General features: G+C 40.9%; 1 protein-coding gene across 1 annotated transcript in view; it reads right to left on the reverse strand.

Moving 5' to 3' along the window:
• Positions 1 to 1,783: 1,783 nt before the first annotated feature.
• Positions 1,784 to 16,888, reverse strand: part of prr36a (proline rich 36a) — a 31,369-nt gene continuing 16,264 nt past the window's right edge. Inside the window, exons 2-6 of the mRNA XM_028455003.1 lie at positions 15,153 to 15,784; positions 14,946 to 15,042; positions 7,593 to 7,819; positions 5,092 to 7,440; positions 1,784 to 3,640 (exon numbers count right to left, since the gene is read on the reverse strand). Of these exons, the coding sequence (XP_028310804.1) occupies positions 2,577 to 3,640; positions 5,092 to 7,440; positions 7,593 to 7,819; positions 14,946 to 15,042; positions 15,153 to 15,696 (4,281 nt within the window). The 5' untranslated portion in view covers positions 15,697 to 15,784 and the 3' untranslated portion in view covers positions 1,784 to 2,576. The remainder of the gene's footprint in view (positions 3,641 to 5,091; positions 7,441 to 7,592; positions 7,820 to 14,945; positions 15,043 to 15,152; positions 15,785 to 16,888) is intronic.

Here is a 16,888-nt window from a genome sequence, read left to right on the forward strand (position 1 = left end):
CTTTTTCTTCATTCAGTATCGACAGCGTTACCAGAGTGTTGTTACTTCTACTCAGATTAAGGAGTGTTTGATACATAAAAGGTCAAGAAAAGAGAGCTGACAAACACACAGGGACACTGACAACACTCCTACACTACAGGATCAACAGTTACACAATCAATAACCTGATATTAGTACAGCATTTGTTTCCTTTAATCTGCTGACCTTTAACCTTCACAGTAGTATCCGATTAAACTCAGAGTCTGTCATCATGTAGTTCTAATGTTTGTGTGCAGGATACAGTGCAAAACTTTTCTCCACTTCTTTATAGGGTGCTGAGTGTGTGTAGAGTTTTGAGGGGGAAAAAATTCAATGTTGCATAACAAAATGTGGAAAAAGTGAAGCACTGAATGCTTTCCAGATGCGCTGAGTAATGGTCATGGAACCTAAAAAACACTTAAAGATAAGACACCTGCTTTACGCATTAACGTTAGACAACAAATGGATTCAACTCCAAAAGAGTTAGACTTCATTAGCATTTACCTTCAACCCAAGTCAACTCAGAATCTGCTGCATCCTCAGTAGTGTCAACCTCCAGCTTTATAAGTTATTAATTACATACAACCATTACCAATAGGTGGAATTTCAAGGCCTAATGATCGGTTTTATGATGATCAAGACCACGAGTATTGCTGTGCTTTAGTAGCAGGATCACGTCCTCTTCCGATAAGTAAACGTATGGCTCCAGGAGAAAGGGTCCATACAAAGAAGCTCAGTGTAATATGATCAATTGTGGCCCTTTGGCACAGTCGGTGAGTTCAGCCACACAAAGGCTCAGCTCAAATTTACAACCCCGTCAGTCAGTAGCAGTAGAACATTGTGGGGTCACATAACGTCAGGTGTCAAGTTTCAAGGAGTGAAGTGGAAAGCAGTTGTGTGAAGTTTACTCAGTTATTTTGATGCAGTAATCTGAAGCAACAGGTGCAGCAAATGAGATCCTGTTTCTTAACAGTGTCAGAATATTTACCCCTGACTGAGACTCTGAGGTACAACACTGAGCATATACAGTGCAGAACTCAAAACATTGAGATGACATTAAAAACAATACTACAATAGCTCATTACTAACATTTACCTCAAGATTAATTTTTAATAGGATGCTGAGGTTTTGCTTATTCAGACAAGGATTTTTTTAACCCCGACATGTTTGGACTGTCAACTGCCAGTCAGAGTTCTGCTGATCGCCTTTGAAGTTTCAGTTGACTTCCATGTAATAGTTCCAGCGAGATTTATTTTCCTGAAACCTCAACTTAACATACTATTGAAAAAGACAAAATTAATCTCGCTGGAACTATTACATGGAAGTGAAATTTTAAAGGAAACATCAACGGCGATCAGACCAACTCTGACGAAGACTGGCAGTTAACAATCCAAACATGTCAGGGGATTTAAAAAAAAAAAAAAAAAAAAAAAACCTTGTCTGAATAAACAAAACCACAACTTAACTTCCCACATTAGCTGGATTCAGGTCTAATTCTCACTGACCCTCAACCAAAGCAGGGTTTGTATGGCATTAATATTACAGAGAATGTTAGTTAAACCACTTAAAAGTGTAATTACAGATCCATGAAACCATTTTAGACTTCTAGGCTCTTAATGGGTGAGCTTGTAAGAACAGACTTTTTGCATAATCTACAATAAATTTGAACTCCTTGTCACACTTTGAGCATTTTTTTTTTTTTTTCAAGAAACTCCCTGAAACACATTTTTTCATTACATTTTCATTAAAAAAAAAACAAAAAAACAACTGTTTTCACATTTACACATCTGACATCATAAATAATGTAAATGAAAAGATATACTCCACTCCAGTGATTATCATTCATGTCCAGACAGAAAGAAAAACATAATTTGATCCTTTAAAATCAAGCATAATCCCACCTGCACTTCAGCCTTTTACAGTTTGAACTACCAAAGAGTCTCAGTCAACACAGAAATTAACAGTACAAGAGCATACGCAGACAAACAAGCAGTAGCACCATCAAACACTACTAACTGTAGTAGCAGCTTTTTACAGTAGTCAAATCCATTGGCCTTTAAATTATAGACTTAAAATTAAAACTTAGCTGTGAAACAGTGAGTAGTCCCTGACTTTTGGTACTTTTATGTTGAGTGAACAGTATTCATCTGCAGCATAAATTATTAGCTACAAAATGTGCATTAAGGTATACAAAAGTTGAAAACAATTCATAACCTTTCATTAACAGTGAGAGTATACAGCAGTTCTTTAGGAAAGGTCACTGTAAGTAAAATATTACATTACCTCCTTTTAAAGATAAAACATATGCAGTCATTACCTCTTAGTAACTACATTGGTGTCACTGACTTTACATTAAGAATTGCATTACATACCATGTAGTGCAACTCAGTTAATGCTAAGCCAATACCTTGATGCACATGAAGGTATTTTGAGGTTACAACCACATTCGGTGACTTTTCATTGAATTAAAAGTGAGTGCATATAGAAATTGTTCAAAACCACCTCGTCACTGCATTAGTGTTGATGTTGCATCAAGAGTAGCATTACACACTGGTTCTTCAGTGGTGCGTCTCCAGCTCCACAACCGTCCACTCCCCCTGTGGAGAGCTGCCGGTGGCTTCAGGGGAGAAACTACTGACGGAGGTGACAGTGGCAGAGGGAGGAGTCAATGGAGGTAGCAGACTGGGCCACAGGCTGCTCTCCAAAGGGCTCAAGGTTCCTCCTGCACCGCCTGGCAGCAGCAGTAGGGAAGAACAGTTGTCCCCATTCAGCATCAAGGTTTGACTAATCAGCTGCTGGACTATGTCCACCTTTTGCCCCCAATCCAGTTCTAAGGGTGTCAGTGGCTCTGGAGACTCAGAAGGACAAGGGGACACTACATGTTCCTCATGAGAGGGATTGGCTGATGATTGGACAAATGCTGCAGGAGGACTGTGAGGGAGTGAGGAGTCTTGATGTTCTGCTACACCTGATGTTTCTCGCAGATGTTTGTTAATCTCTGTGAGGGAGATGTGCTTTGGCTTCTTTTTCTCTGCTTTTGAAGACTTTAGTTCATTAATTCCTCCCTCATTCTCAAGCTCTTCTTCATCACTGTTCTCCAGAGCTTCATATATTGTGCAGAGGCCTGAGGAGGGTGAAAGCATTGTTATCTGACTGTTATTGGACTGCTGTAGCTCATGCTGCCACTGTGTGATTTGCTGTCTTTGCTTCATCTCCTCTTGTTGCTGCTGCAGCTGCAGTTCAAGCTCTTTCCTCTGCTGTAATTCCTCTTCCCTCCTTAATCTCACCTCTTCCTCTTTGTTCCGTTTTATTTCTTCTTCAGCCTCCTCTTTCTTCCGCCTCTGTTCTTCTTCTAGTCTCCTCTTCCTCTCCAGCTCCACCTCCTCCAGTGGTCTGCTTTGTTGCGCTCTGCGTTGCTGTAGCTCCAGCAGGTGTCTCTGATGCTGCTCCAGCCTGCGGAGTTGGGGGCTTAGGGCCTGCTGTCCAGGACTCCTGGGTGGGAGGTCAGCACAGGTCAGCTTGGGAGGGGTGACAGGGGTGCTGAGAGGTTTGACGATGTCGTAGTAGGTTCGAGGGTAAGCTGCGTGATCGCGACGGTGAGGGAGAGGTAATGCAGTGAAGCCTGTGTGTGAAAGGAGGAAGATTACAGCAGCGTGACATTACACAACAGAAAGCAAAGGCAGCAGGACAATGATAGCAGTGCAGTGAGTACAAGCTGAAGGGTGAGGGAAAGAAGGAGCTTCAGAAGCATTAAGCCAGGCAGAGATTCACCAGTAGCCTGCATTGACAAAATAAATTAGGCTTTGTACATTACAGAACTGACAGTATCACTGCTGTTTGAGAAGCCAGAGAGGTGACGTTTCTGTAGTTGTGCAAATTCAGCAAACATGAGAAGTGACCAGTGACCGGGGGTGGTGACCTTACCAAAGGATTTGTGCAGAGAGCAAAAGAGCATACTGAATTTATTTTTTACAAATGACACCCAAATAAGAAAAGTGTATGTGCAAAAAAAAAAGCAGCCAAACCTCCTGTATATGCAATCAGTAATAACCAGGATGAGACAACCAAAAGAAAGCTGTTCAAGTTAAACAGAGGTCCATGCAAAAGCTCCCCATGCATTTACACATAATCAGCATCACCAAACAACCCATACAATAGCTTGACTTTAGAGTTTTAACCAGCAGTAGTTCACACCAAAATCTCTAAAGCCAAGTTATTCAACTTTCTGAACACACCTATCAATCCAATGCAATGAGATGAACCCAACTCATTGTGAATCGATGGCATGCATCAGATTTTTTGGTAAAATACAATGCAGCAAGCGCGCCAATAAAAAGTAATAATAACGGCCACAGTTGAAAGGGAGCCAAAGTAGAGCGACCAGACCAACCAGACTGCTTTGCTTTGGTGGAGACGGCTCTCTTATTGAAGGCTTCATGTTTTTATGAGTGAAGTCTTTGAGGCTGAAAGACATTTTCACCTTTCACCGTCTCAGGTTCAAAGATTGGACAACTAAGTCCTGTGCAACATCTGTGCAGGCTGTGTAGACTTGAATAAAGAATGAATGGCAGTATCAGGATACACAGAGATGCCAACGTTTAAGACTTCAATTAAACTAAGTGATGTGCTGATTTTAATGAATACATAATTCTTCACATCTATCAGAACAAAGAATACACTGTAGTTAAAAAAAAATCTCATCTTTATTTATTATTTAATGTTCATTACACATTTCTGAAAACAAAAATCATTCGGGTACATTTTACACCATGATTCTGTGTGTACAAAAAGAAATCCAATCCCAGACACTCATACATTGGAAGTAAATAGACACAGCTATTGCACATACAGGAGTTAAAGCCATATGCTCATATTGGAATTTTTTTTTTATCAAAAGGGAAATGTCATTACTGTCCTTGTGACTTCCCTTCTTATGCTCTCTGGTTTTCTTTTAACTTTAAGTCCACCCCCAAACATGTCAGGACACACATTGATATAACTGAGATCTCTGCTGTAGGAGGGCTGGGACAAAGCCATAGGGACACTACATGAGCTGCTAGGGCTATACATTACCTGGAGCTGCGTCCTCAGTTTTATCACCTATAGCTGAGTAGTATGGAGGCTGGATGTCATCCACATTCTCCTCTTGGTGAAGAGCATCACTCAGAGGTTGTGAAGAATCTGCAGCTTCTCCTAACTCTAATGCCTCCTCTCTGACAAGCTCAGCAGATCCCACCTCCTGCTTCCCACATTCAATGTACTGCTGCTCTGCAATACATGGTTGGGTGTGAGGCTGTGGGGTAAAACTAGGCTCTTTGGCTTCTTCAGGCAGTTCCTCCAATGAAAAGATGCCGGGACTCTTAATACAGCCCTCCCCTGTGGACTGGGCATTAGATGTTGAAGCTGTGGTGTCAAAGCCATATGAAGCCAAGGATGTAGCAGAAGGTGGAGTGGTATCTTCTGCTCCTACAACAGCTACTTCCTCAGGCTCGACCTCCTCACCTTCTTCTACGGTGGCTAGGCAGTGCTGGTGCAGGGGCTGAATGTCAAAGGTCACATTGACGACTGTCGTACTCTCTATGGAGTCATCCAGCAGAGCTTCTCCTTCAGTATCACTCGCTTCATCTTCTGTCACAGAGGACGATGATGGGTTGGAAGCAGGAGCGTCTAATTCTGCCTCTTTTGTAACCCCTTTAATCTCCGTGTCTAAGAGAGGGCTTGGGTCTCCTAATTCCTCAGGCGTGCTGGTCTCACTGCTCAGGTTACTGGACACTGACAGGCCAGGGGTTGAAGTCAGAGTTTGCAACGGAGCTTGACTTTTGACAGCACCAAGTGTTGGAAGTTCTTGGTTTCCAGGAACTAAAGAGGCAGAACTAAGTTCAAGCCAGGCCTCAGCTGGGGCCTGAGTTGGCGTCTTAGCATCTGCTTGCCATGGATCCCCCGAAAAGCTAGCTGCTGCTGAATCTTGAGCTTGTTCAGGCTCCAGAGGCTCTGCCCAGGGATCAGTAAATGGATTTGGTTGGTCCCACTGAGCGGCGGGGGCAGAAGGAAGCAGTGGTGGAGGAGGGGGCTGCTCTGCCACCCTGTTTAAATTGTCTATCCTTTCATCCTCTGCAAAATCATCTTCATCTGCATTCCCGTAGCTCTCTAAGCCACTTTCTGTCACTCCCTCACTAGCCATCTCAACATCATCATCCTCGTCTTCATCCATGTCATTGTCATGCCTGGCTCTCTGTGGTTCATCAGCCCGCTCTGAGCCCACATCCATGTCACACACCCGATCACTGTCATCTTCCTCCTCTTCCTCATAATCATTAACTGGAATGTCTGGGACCTTCTCGAAGTCTGGAGAACCAGCTGAGGCCCCTTCCATGTCAATGGCTCCTTTCAGACTGCCTTCTCCGAGGTCATCCATGCTTTCTGTACCCTCTAGTACACCAGGGGCACTCAGCTCAGATGCACCCTGATGGCTACCACTAACCTCTTCAGAGTCCAACTCAGAGAGCAAAGCCCCTCCCACTCTCCATGCTGACCCCCCAATAGGTCCACCTGATTCAGGCCGGGATTCCTCAGTTAACTGTGTTGTTCCACTCATTTCAGACACCGAGACCAGCTGGCTTCCTTCTCTCTCCTCTTCATCTTCCTCTTCATTCAGATTGCTGGGTGGGACTGTCTGCGAGGGAGAGATCGTAGCTGCTTGAAGGGGTGCAGATGTTGAAGGAGTTTGGTCTGTTAAAGGATCAGCTGGCCTTGATAAGCTAGTATACAGGATGTGATCCTGTGCTAATAGTGGAGGGCTTTCAAACTGTTCTCTCGGTGGATTAGACTCTAACAAAGCTACACTGACGAGATCTTCTGGAGGAGAAGGAGCCACACTGTTTTCAGGGACATTTTGATGAGTTATCTCTGGTGTGGGTTCCTGGACTATGACTGGGGAAGCCTCTTCTAATGCAGGAGTAACAAGAATTAAATCCTGCACTAAGGCCTCTGTAGCCTGTGCGTCAGATATTGTGACTGCTCCAGAAGCCCCCCTTTGAGTCAATGCAGAAGCATTCGAAACCTTCTTTGTAGTACTGAAAGGTGGGACTGACTGAATGGGTTTGATTCCAATTTTTGTGCTGGCAATACTTTTTGCAGGTCTATTGGCTGGAGAAGAAGGCTGACTTCGACTTAAAGGTGGTTTATTATTTGCTGGGAACCGAGCCTCAGCAACAGGTTTCTTAGTGGGTACAACTTTTGCGGGATGTGGAGCTTTTGGCTGTGACACTTTGGGATCTGTTGCTTTGGTTGCAGAGAGTTTTGAAGCAGGACACAGCTTCACGGTGGTCATTGCTTTAGAAGGTTCAGGTTTTCTGTTGGCAGCGGAGGCTAAGGCTGTTGTAGGTTTCTTGGGCACAGCACTCGAGGTGGATCGACAGACATCTGCAGGAGAAGCAAAACATTAAGTAAGCTATTTAAACATTATGAACAGCCCTTAAAATGTATTTGATAACATTGATAGAAGCCAATTCAAAATAAATAAATCATTTTGAAATTCTGGAGCAAATGGCGCCAGGTTTAAAAGCTTTGTCTACCTTTCTTTGCAGTGGTAATAGCAGCAGGTTTTTGAGGTTGTCCTGCCAACGTCCTTGCATTAGATGGCGCTGCTGCAACTCTAGAAGCTGCTGATTTAGCAGGCATGGTGGAAAGCTTGGTTGCAGATGCCACAGGCTTTGCTGTTCCAGTGTTGGGTCTGGATGAGGCTGTGGGGGGTCTGGACATGGTGGAAGCTGGTCGAGGGGCTGAAGCAGAAGTAGCCGGCCTGAAATTTAGTTTTGAAAGAAGAGAATAGTCATTTGTCTTTTTTGGGCTTAAGTAAAAATCTGGGAAAGACACTATGGCTTTTAAACGTGATTCCCTATCAATACACTGGAGAAAGTAATGCATGTCTTAACGACAAACTGATCTTGAGTGGCATGTAATGAGCTTAACACTCAGACACCTGTGGAATAATTTGCAAACTTGTGTAGCCATCTCCTTTGAAGGAGGACAAGAGGGCCTGGAAAAGACTCAAGCCTCAACTGTGCTTAACTCCCCAGAAAAAGTTAAAAATGACGAATATGTTAACCAATTTGACGCCAATAATATACATAGTTTCTGATCCCCACAAGACTGCAAGTGTAGCTCCTTTAACACTTGGCATACTACAACATTGCAAAAAAAAAAAAAAAAAAAACTGATTCATTTACCCATTTCTATAAATTTAGGTTTATCTAAGACATGTTTCAAATCAAAATACAAGATAGTTGGAGCAAAGGAAAACAAAACACTATAATATACATACATGTTATATTTCTAAGAATGTTGCACACCATAGCCAGGATGTGTGTTTGAGTTTTCCCCCCAAAAAACTTGCTTGTGGCAAATGCTGTGGTTAAATGTTATTTTACGCCTGGTATATGTAAGATAATCGATCGCAAATAGATACTCAAAAAAGGACTGAAGCAATACCAACCCATCACATGAAAGCACCTTAGATTACAAGTCTAAAGGTAAATAATAAAACTTTATTACCAACTTCTGTAAGAAAGGTCTTTGGGAGTCATTTTAATCATCTTTTACCCTTCAAGGACACGTAATATCCCTTTATATGTGAGAATCACTATTTTAGAGACTTCAGCCAATCAGCAGTTGAATATCATGTCAGTACTACTCTTCGTATTTCCGCTCCCATAGGAAATCCACGAAGAAATAGCATTTCAATTTCAGTGCTCAGTTATGCATCGTTCACTTTCCAGATCATTATGATGTTATTAGGCTTTACATGATCAGGATTTTTGGGCCGATCACCGAGTTAAAAAAAAAAAAAAAAAGATCACCGATCCAATCATATGAATTCAGGTTGTTTTTTTTTTTTTTTATAAGTACCGACCAAATTCCTTCGATACTACCTGATACAGATTGACGGAAAAATCAAACAGTACCATTATTGGGGACCTAAACGCAGCCTTGTGACTGTGAGGGAATGGAAGAGTTGGCTATTTCCATGCAGGACCTGAACATAACATTTGTTGTCAGAGTGTGTGTGTGTGTGTGTGTGTGTGTGTGTGTGTGTGTGTGTGTGTGTGCGTGGCCCTTTAACTGCACGAACAATGTGCGGAGTGAGGGAGCATGTATGACCGGAGCAGATCGATTATAAGCTGTATGCAATTTTTGAGTGATTGGCAAAATAAACGTTGCAGCTGTTGAATTAAACCGAAGTCCCATGTCATACTCAATGACTGTTGTGAAGCAACACATATTTCTTAACTATGGCATCGCAAAACCCACTGTTGCTTATAGTCCGTATTCACAGGGCACAGTGGAGGTGGGGCGCACACACACGCACACTTCCGTGACCACCAACGCCCTGAAACAGACATAAGTCTCCGGTATGAAAGCAAAAGTAAATCTGCTCTTAACATGTTCAGGCTGAATAAACAAAACAAGCGCGCACACAAAAATCACACATATACCAACAGCAGACACCGCTTTCAGAGCCAGTAGACTGGGGAAGAAGTCCGGCACTTAACCGCTCCGCTCCAACTGAGAGACATTTTTGCAGTTTGCTCATAGGTTTTCACCTTTGTGCACAAATGCGAGTGAAATAAAGGTGTGTCACGTAAAGCAAACAACTCTTCAGTGTAAATGAAATGGATAAAACAATGCAATAGGAGCATCTACAGAACGTTTAATCACGACAACAAAGTCATTGATCAGATCGGCGAATTAAGACATTACAGCTGATCACATTAATTGCATAAAATGCAAAATATCGGCTGATCCGATATAGCCAATCAGATCGATGTAAAGCCTAGATGTTATTCATGAGACCAGGATCATTTTGATGGATGGATTTTGACATTGGCAATTACCAGGAAATGAGAAATCAGACTTCGAAAAAGAAGGTTGGAACAGCATTTGATGTGACTATTAGCCATCTTACTACTAGGCTTTACATCGATCCAACCGGTTATATCGAATCGGCCAATATTTTGCATTTTATGCAATTATTGTGATTGGCTGTAATGTCTTATTTCGTCGATCCGTTCAATGACGTCATTGTTGTGATTAAAATTTTTGTCGATGCTCATATTACATTGTTTTATCCGTCTCATTTACACAGACATGTTTCTTCTATGTTACACGGCTTTATAGTATTTCACTCGCATCTGTCGTTCGGAGCGGAGCTTGGCCTGGGCTGCTTCCTGGTTCTACTGGCTATGAAACCAGAATCAACATTTGCTACAATCATAAACCTTTACCTTCATAAAACCAGTTGTAGTCATCACCTCTCATTCCTACTTGTACAGTATAAACATAATACTCAGTTGAGCAATCTTGAATACTTCACATCACATTTGCAAGAATTTGGCATAGCATCTTTTATACATACCTAAATTGGCTAATACTAATTCAATTCAGCAGTACACATTTTGGAGCCAATCACAGATGTTACCCAACCCATTGTCCCTACAGAAACAATGCAAAATATCTAGCAATGGAACCAACACCATCAGATAGAAGGAAGGATGACCTGAAAAAGGCACAATGCCTTTGATGAGGTTCAGTGGAGTAGCATGCTTGCACACAAGATGCCTCTCCCACACTCGCAACATTACAATGACCATTTGTTTTCCCAAGAGCAGAGGACCGCAATGTGGACACAAAGTCATAGCTTTGGGATGTTGGAATTGGCTAGAGTTAGAGTTTGAATATGAATTGAGCAGAACAGCCTGGAATGTGAGTCACTGCAGGGACATGTGCTATAAACAGGGACTAGATGGTTTTGGGGAAACCGGAGGTGGAGAGATTGTAGCGCAGTTCCTTCATAACTTATGAGAAGCAAATGTATCAACTAAAGTTGATATTAGATTAAACTTTATTTAATGTATACATGCAAATGACTAGCTGACAACAGTATCAGTAATCAATGAGTTGAGTCATCAATTTTAATTATATTTACCAACCTCCATGAATATTAAAATATTAGTTTAATGCTTCTAAGAGAAGAACTGGGTCATGTTATTTTAACTTCCAATCAGCAAAGATTAAACTACCAGCAACAATACAATTTTAAGATTTTACAGACATGCAAGAATAGACACCCCTTCATTTTGGCAGCACTAAAACCTTCTCTGGTTAAAAATTAAGCACAGCATTTTCCTTTCATCACCTTTATAACCTATTCTAAGACAACAAAAAACTAAAACGGCTCTAAACACTTCCTTGTTTGGTTTGAAAGCTGTCTGTCCATAAGCAGCAGGTTTATTCATTCCTGAAGGGAGGACACATACCAGCAACTAAAGAGAACTTTCCATGACAATAAAAAAAGCCAGGTCAAATTTCACTCCAAGGAATGACAACCTCAAATATTAAGACACTTTAACTAGTTTCACACTGAATACTTTTAAACCCTTTGGTCTTGCAATGCAAAGCCCCTGCAGAACCGTGAGTTCCTGACACAGACAGGTTTACACAAAGTATTGCCTATGCAGGCTGTTGACCTTTTCAATACAGTCAGAGGGTGGATGACCGTTTATAGACCTTTGATGCAGACAGTCCAACATTTGTATTGTACCTTTGATGCATGCTTTCACAGACGCTGAACATTAATTTTAAATTAAAAAAAAGTTGTCAAGGAAAAAAAAGTGACATTCATGGCCAAGAGGAAGGAAAAGTAGTTGCAGCAAGCCACTTTAAGTAGTTAAAGTCTAAATTTTTTATTTTATATTAAATCTGCTTTTTTTAAAAAAACAAAAAGGGGACAAAAATTTTCCAGCTCATAAAAGCAGCCGACTCATGAATGAGTGCAACCAATGAAAAAAGAGTAAAGCTTGGAGAAATCCTGGCCACATGCCCAGAACTATACTTGTCCAAAAGTCAGACAGAAAGGAGTGATGGGAAACTGGAAGGGGTGGGTGGTTGGGGCAGTGCTTACTTAGCTGTGGCATGGGTGCTATGACCTTGCAATCAAAAGGGAACCAGGCAAACCAGGTGCAGCTATATCTTTAGACTTCCTATAAATTATAATTCTCAACTTCTACTGGGGCAAGACAATCGTCCATTTCATGATCTGCATAACCAATTATGGGTTACATAGTATACATACTGTTACTGAGAAATTTCTTCTGGGAAAATGCTGACATTTTGATCCACAAATGCATGGCAGAAAATTTTGAAATTTATAACACTGACGGCCAAAAATTTTGGGATGTAAAGCTAAAGTTTTATTGTGTATTACATTTTACTTTAAAGCCAAAAGTTATTTGTTGAATTGGTGAAGGGGTCATGATGAATAAAGTTAAAGAGTTACTCATGCTTGGTATAGATCCTCCACTAATAAGAACTCAGACACTTTATAGACAAGAAATAACATTTTATTCAAAAAACTAATTTGAAGACCACTTTGAAATAGGAATGGGGTATTATGTGGAATCGTTATGGACAGAAAAGCCCCCTACCCTGGTTAAAACACTTCGTAGGGGGCACCTAGCTCAAGAGCGCTGGCGAGAACCCTGCAAGGATAAATGTAATCCTTTCATCTGCTGATGACATCCTTTAGGAAAGGTATAGATTTACATCTGATGGACTGATCTACTGTCAGCTGATGAAGCCTGTGTCAGACGCCCTCTATATCACAGACGGATTCATACGCTACGGTGAAGTGGTCAGCCTTAGCAGGAACATACTACAGTGAACAATGTGCTTTCATCCCAGGATGTGTGTGATAAATTGAGGACTACTTGAATAGAAACACGTCTGTGCTTTAATAAAGTGAAATTGATCAGAGCCCCATCTGTTTATCATGTTATTGCTGCAGCAAGAGAGTTGTTTTTGGTCTAAATTACGGATTTTAATTCTTCATATTTTGAAATAATTATTCTCAATTGTGACGCAAGTTGCTCTACACAGTTTCTCCACGTTTTTGAGTGGTCTGACCTGCAATCGCCATCCCAGTTTTAAGTGTACGTGTTGATAGCTTGCTTCTTAGTACAAATGCTTTGTGACGGAGAATGTTTGGTTAGGTGAAGCCCGCTAATGGAGAGATATCCCAAATATCTTATCCAGCTTTGTAGTACAGGCCCATGAAGAAAAGTACTGTTGCTAGACAACTGCTCATGCATTAACAATAACATCATTAGCAGCTAGAGCAGTGCTCCTCAATTATTTTCTGTTACTACAATAATAAAGATGATGGGGATATAATATGAATAATCACAGTAATAATAGTAATGTTATAATACAATAATAAAAACAATAACAATAAGCAATCTTAATAATAAGGTAATAAAAGAATATAATATAGCAATAATGCAATGAAAATACCAGTAACCATAATATAAAATATTAATACGATAATATGAGAATAATATTATAAGAATAGCAATAACAATAATACAGTAGTAGTACAATTAAACAATAATAATAATAATTGTCATAGCCTTAGGCAATGTTGTCGGTAAAAACCTGTGCACATCTGAATGTTTTCTGGGTTCCTTTTGTTCTATTTATCTGTATGTATCTATCTATCTATCTATCTATCAATCATGTGTGACATTTATTATAAACAAACCCCATGAAACTTGCTTGAGAATTGAACGATTTATGACAACTTTAATTGTGTAAGCACATTATTCCTCTATAGATATAATGCACTGTAGGAGCGATTGCCACCGTTCAAAGATGGCCACCCTGTAGACGCACCACTCTAGTGGGCGGCAGCAGTCGATGAGGTGTCAATGTATATAATATATATGGTCGATGCGGCGTCTACATATATAATGTCTATGGTCTCTAATACAGCGCACAAGAGCGCCACTGCCCCCTACTGTAGTGGATGTGCAATTACTTTAGTACAACAAAAAAAGCATGTTACCCTGGGTCACACGCGACCACCCCCCACTCACGGTGTTTCATCCCCATTCTGTCAATTTCCGCGTTCAGTGAATTCCATTTTCATTGGTCGATTCAGTCCGCAATTCCGTTAACGTGGATTTTATAAGGCCCGAGAAAAGGTCAAATCAAACTATATCAACTGTTTAACGACGGTCTAATCATAATTTAATGAATGTATCTGCACAAAGTCTTGAGTGTCGAGGTCAGTCAAGTAATTGCCACAATGGCCATTACTAAAGATGTGAGCATATTTCTGTTAAATACTGAGTCTGTTGTTGAAGAAGCTTGTCATTGGAACCACACTGCTGTCCTACTTAGGTTGTAAAAACTTTTCAATTTTGCTCATCGTTTCTTTCCACACACAAAAAAGAAAATACTTTTTAAAGCAATGTATAGATTATCCCATTGTAGCCTTTAATGCCACCTGTCCTCACACTGGGTGCTGCAGTGTGAGGACAGGTGGCATTAAAGGCTACATTAACTTTGTGAGGACTATGAGAAAGTCCTTGGCCACAACAATGTTTGAGAAAACCGACAGTAAAGCCATTGCTACACATTCATGTCTGCTAAATTATCTATCCCAAAGTGAGAGGAATCATGACCCCAGTCAACAGCATTCTGCCCTCGTGAGACGGGTCTGGTTTCTGCCAAAAGCTCTCTTTGGAACAAGGATGCAATTGTTCAGAACTTAGGCGCCATTAGGACCCTCTGTCTCAGGTTATTTCTGCCAAAATGACTCACTTGACGCAAATTCTAATTTGATATTAGCTGTCAGGGAACAAAAGACGCTTTTCTTTAATGATCTTTAATGCTCCTTTTGAGAGCAACAAGATAAACAGTCGGTCACTTACTAGTTTGTGAAGTAGTTTACTGAACTGTAATCTAAATATGCAGCAAAAATTGGAAAAACATTGAAGGATAGATTACTCAGTCTTTTTTACACCTAACTACAGGGACATTAGACCACGCCTTCAAATGTTTCACCATCACTGACCATTCAAGCATTGTACCTTGTGGTTTTTGAGGCTGCAGCAGCACCAGCAGGTTTAGTTGTAGTTGAACAGGTGGGTTTGTGAACACCAGAAGCCATTGTTCGGCTGGCAGGAGCTAAAATAGACAAAAAGACTACATGACAAATGTCCTAGACAGCAATCAGTGAAGAAAAAAAATAAAATAAAAAAAAAAACATACAGCAACATTATGTCATTTAGGCTCACCTGTTTTCAGTTTTGCTCCATTAGTCATCTCATTGGGTGGTCTCTTGTTAATAGGACCATTGACTGTTGGTTTGGTATTATTTGTTAACGTGCTGCCTGATGTAGCAGCAGAGCTTTTATCAGGCACTCGAGGTTGGCTCTTGAATACAGTAGAAGTTGCTGGTCTTTTAGGAACAGCCCCCGCCGTTGATGGTTTCCCTGTTGTAGTTTTCTTGCCTACCGCGGAGGAAGTGTTCTTATGGGTTTTGGCTTCATTAGTTGCACGTTGCGACACAGAACCTACTCGAGGACTGGACACTGAGGAAGCTGTAGATTTGGCTATGGGCTGCGTTTTAGCTCCTATAGCTTTTGGTTTTGCTTTAGGCTCTCCTGCTACGGGTTTTCCACTGACTTGTAGAGCAGCTCCAGCTGTTGCCCCATTTGCTGATACTTGTGGTTGCACACCAACTTGCTCTGCTGCACTATCCTGAGGTACTGTTGGTTCTGCTCCAGAAGCAGCTTCATTGGTCTCTGTGGTCTCCATGTTGACCCCATCCGGTTTCATCCCCTCCTTGAAATGGTGTGAGTGCCAAATTGCAGGCTTTAATTCAATCTAGGAATTTTCGTTTTCCTTGAATGGCCACTTCATTAATCTGGAAAAATCAGAAAACAATAAAAAAGTCAGGATCAGCCAAAACGTTTACAAATGTTCGATAAAATCTGGAGATGCATTACTAAAACAAGAAGCCAATTAGCGCCAAGATGCCAACAAATTGCCAAGTACTTTGTCAGTACTAATCAGCAATCCGATGATACGACACTGATGCAGTCTCTGCAAAAATAGTTAAAGACAATGGACATTTTTGACTTCAGGCATTGTTCCAAAATTATTTGAGCATTTTTAAAATCTAACTCGGCTTAACAACAAAAACATTAGAAGGCAGAAAACAAACATCTAATTTTTAGGCCTAGTCATCCTCTTTTGCACATGATGGCTTTTTTGCAATGTGACCAAGCAGACTAATAAGTTTTATCACTTGGAGATCAAGAGGGTGAAGTTGAAAATTTGCCATTTTAGCACATCACCCCTTTGTGTTAGTTCCTCGTCAGCTGGAGAATGATGCCTGGAATTCCCATTAATGATGAATCAATTTTCAACCTCCAATTACAATATATATGCTAGCTTTTAAGAAGAAATTCCTTTTCATAAAAGGCTGGCAGCAATACTCTCCTCTATCGCATGTCAATGAGCTGCTTTTAGGCTTCCTCAAAACCCTCCCCCTTTTTATCCAATTTGTGTATTTGAACTCCTCCGTCACATCCTGCCTTCCTCCAACAGATCAGCTTCAGGTAAATCCATTTACAGGTAAACGTTTTCACTGCATGGTCTAAAATATGAGCTTGAGAAAAACATGAACAATGAGACCATTATTATAAAAACATCGCTGCCCTGCCTCATTCAGAACTCAAATTATGTACCATGTAATATGTAATTTTTATCAATTTAGTAAATAAATAAATTATAACTCAGAAAAACCTCAAATTTGTGAAAAGCTAGATGCATTTGTAATAAGTTTTTAAACTTCACTAGTAGTTAAGGCCCCCTCGTCCCCATCCCACAAGTCATAACCAGCTGAAGGGTCACCTAATACTGTGTTTAACGCAAGCAAAGAGGAATTTAGCCATTCTGAGGGAATGCCAGAGGTTTGGGTTGCATTGCGTAGACTGCTGAATATCTGCTTATACCACACAGGAGC

Source organism: Gouania willdenowi, chromosome 1, assembly GCF_900634775.1.
Source record: "Gouania willdenowi chromosome 1, fGouWil2.1, whole genome shotgun sequence".
In the NCBI taxonomy this organism is placed as follows: Eukaryota; Metazoa; Chordata; class Actinopteri; order Blenniiformes; family Gobiesocidae; genus Gouania; species Gouania willdenowi.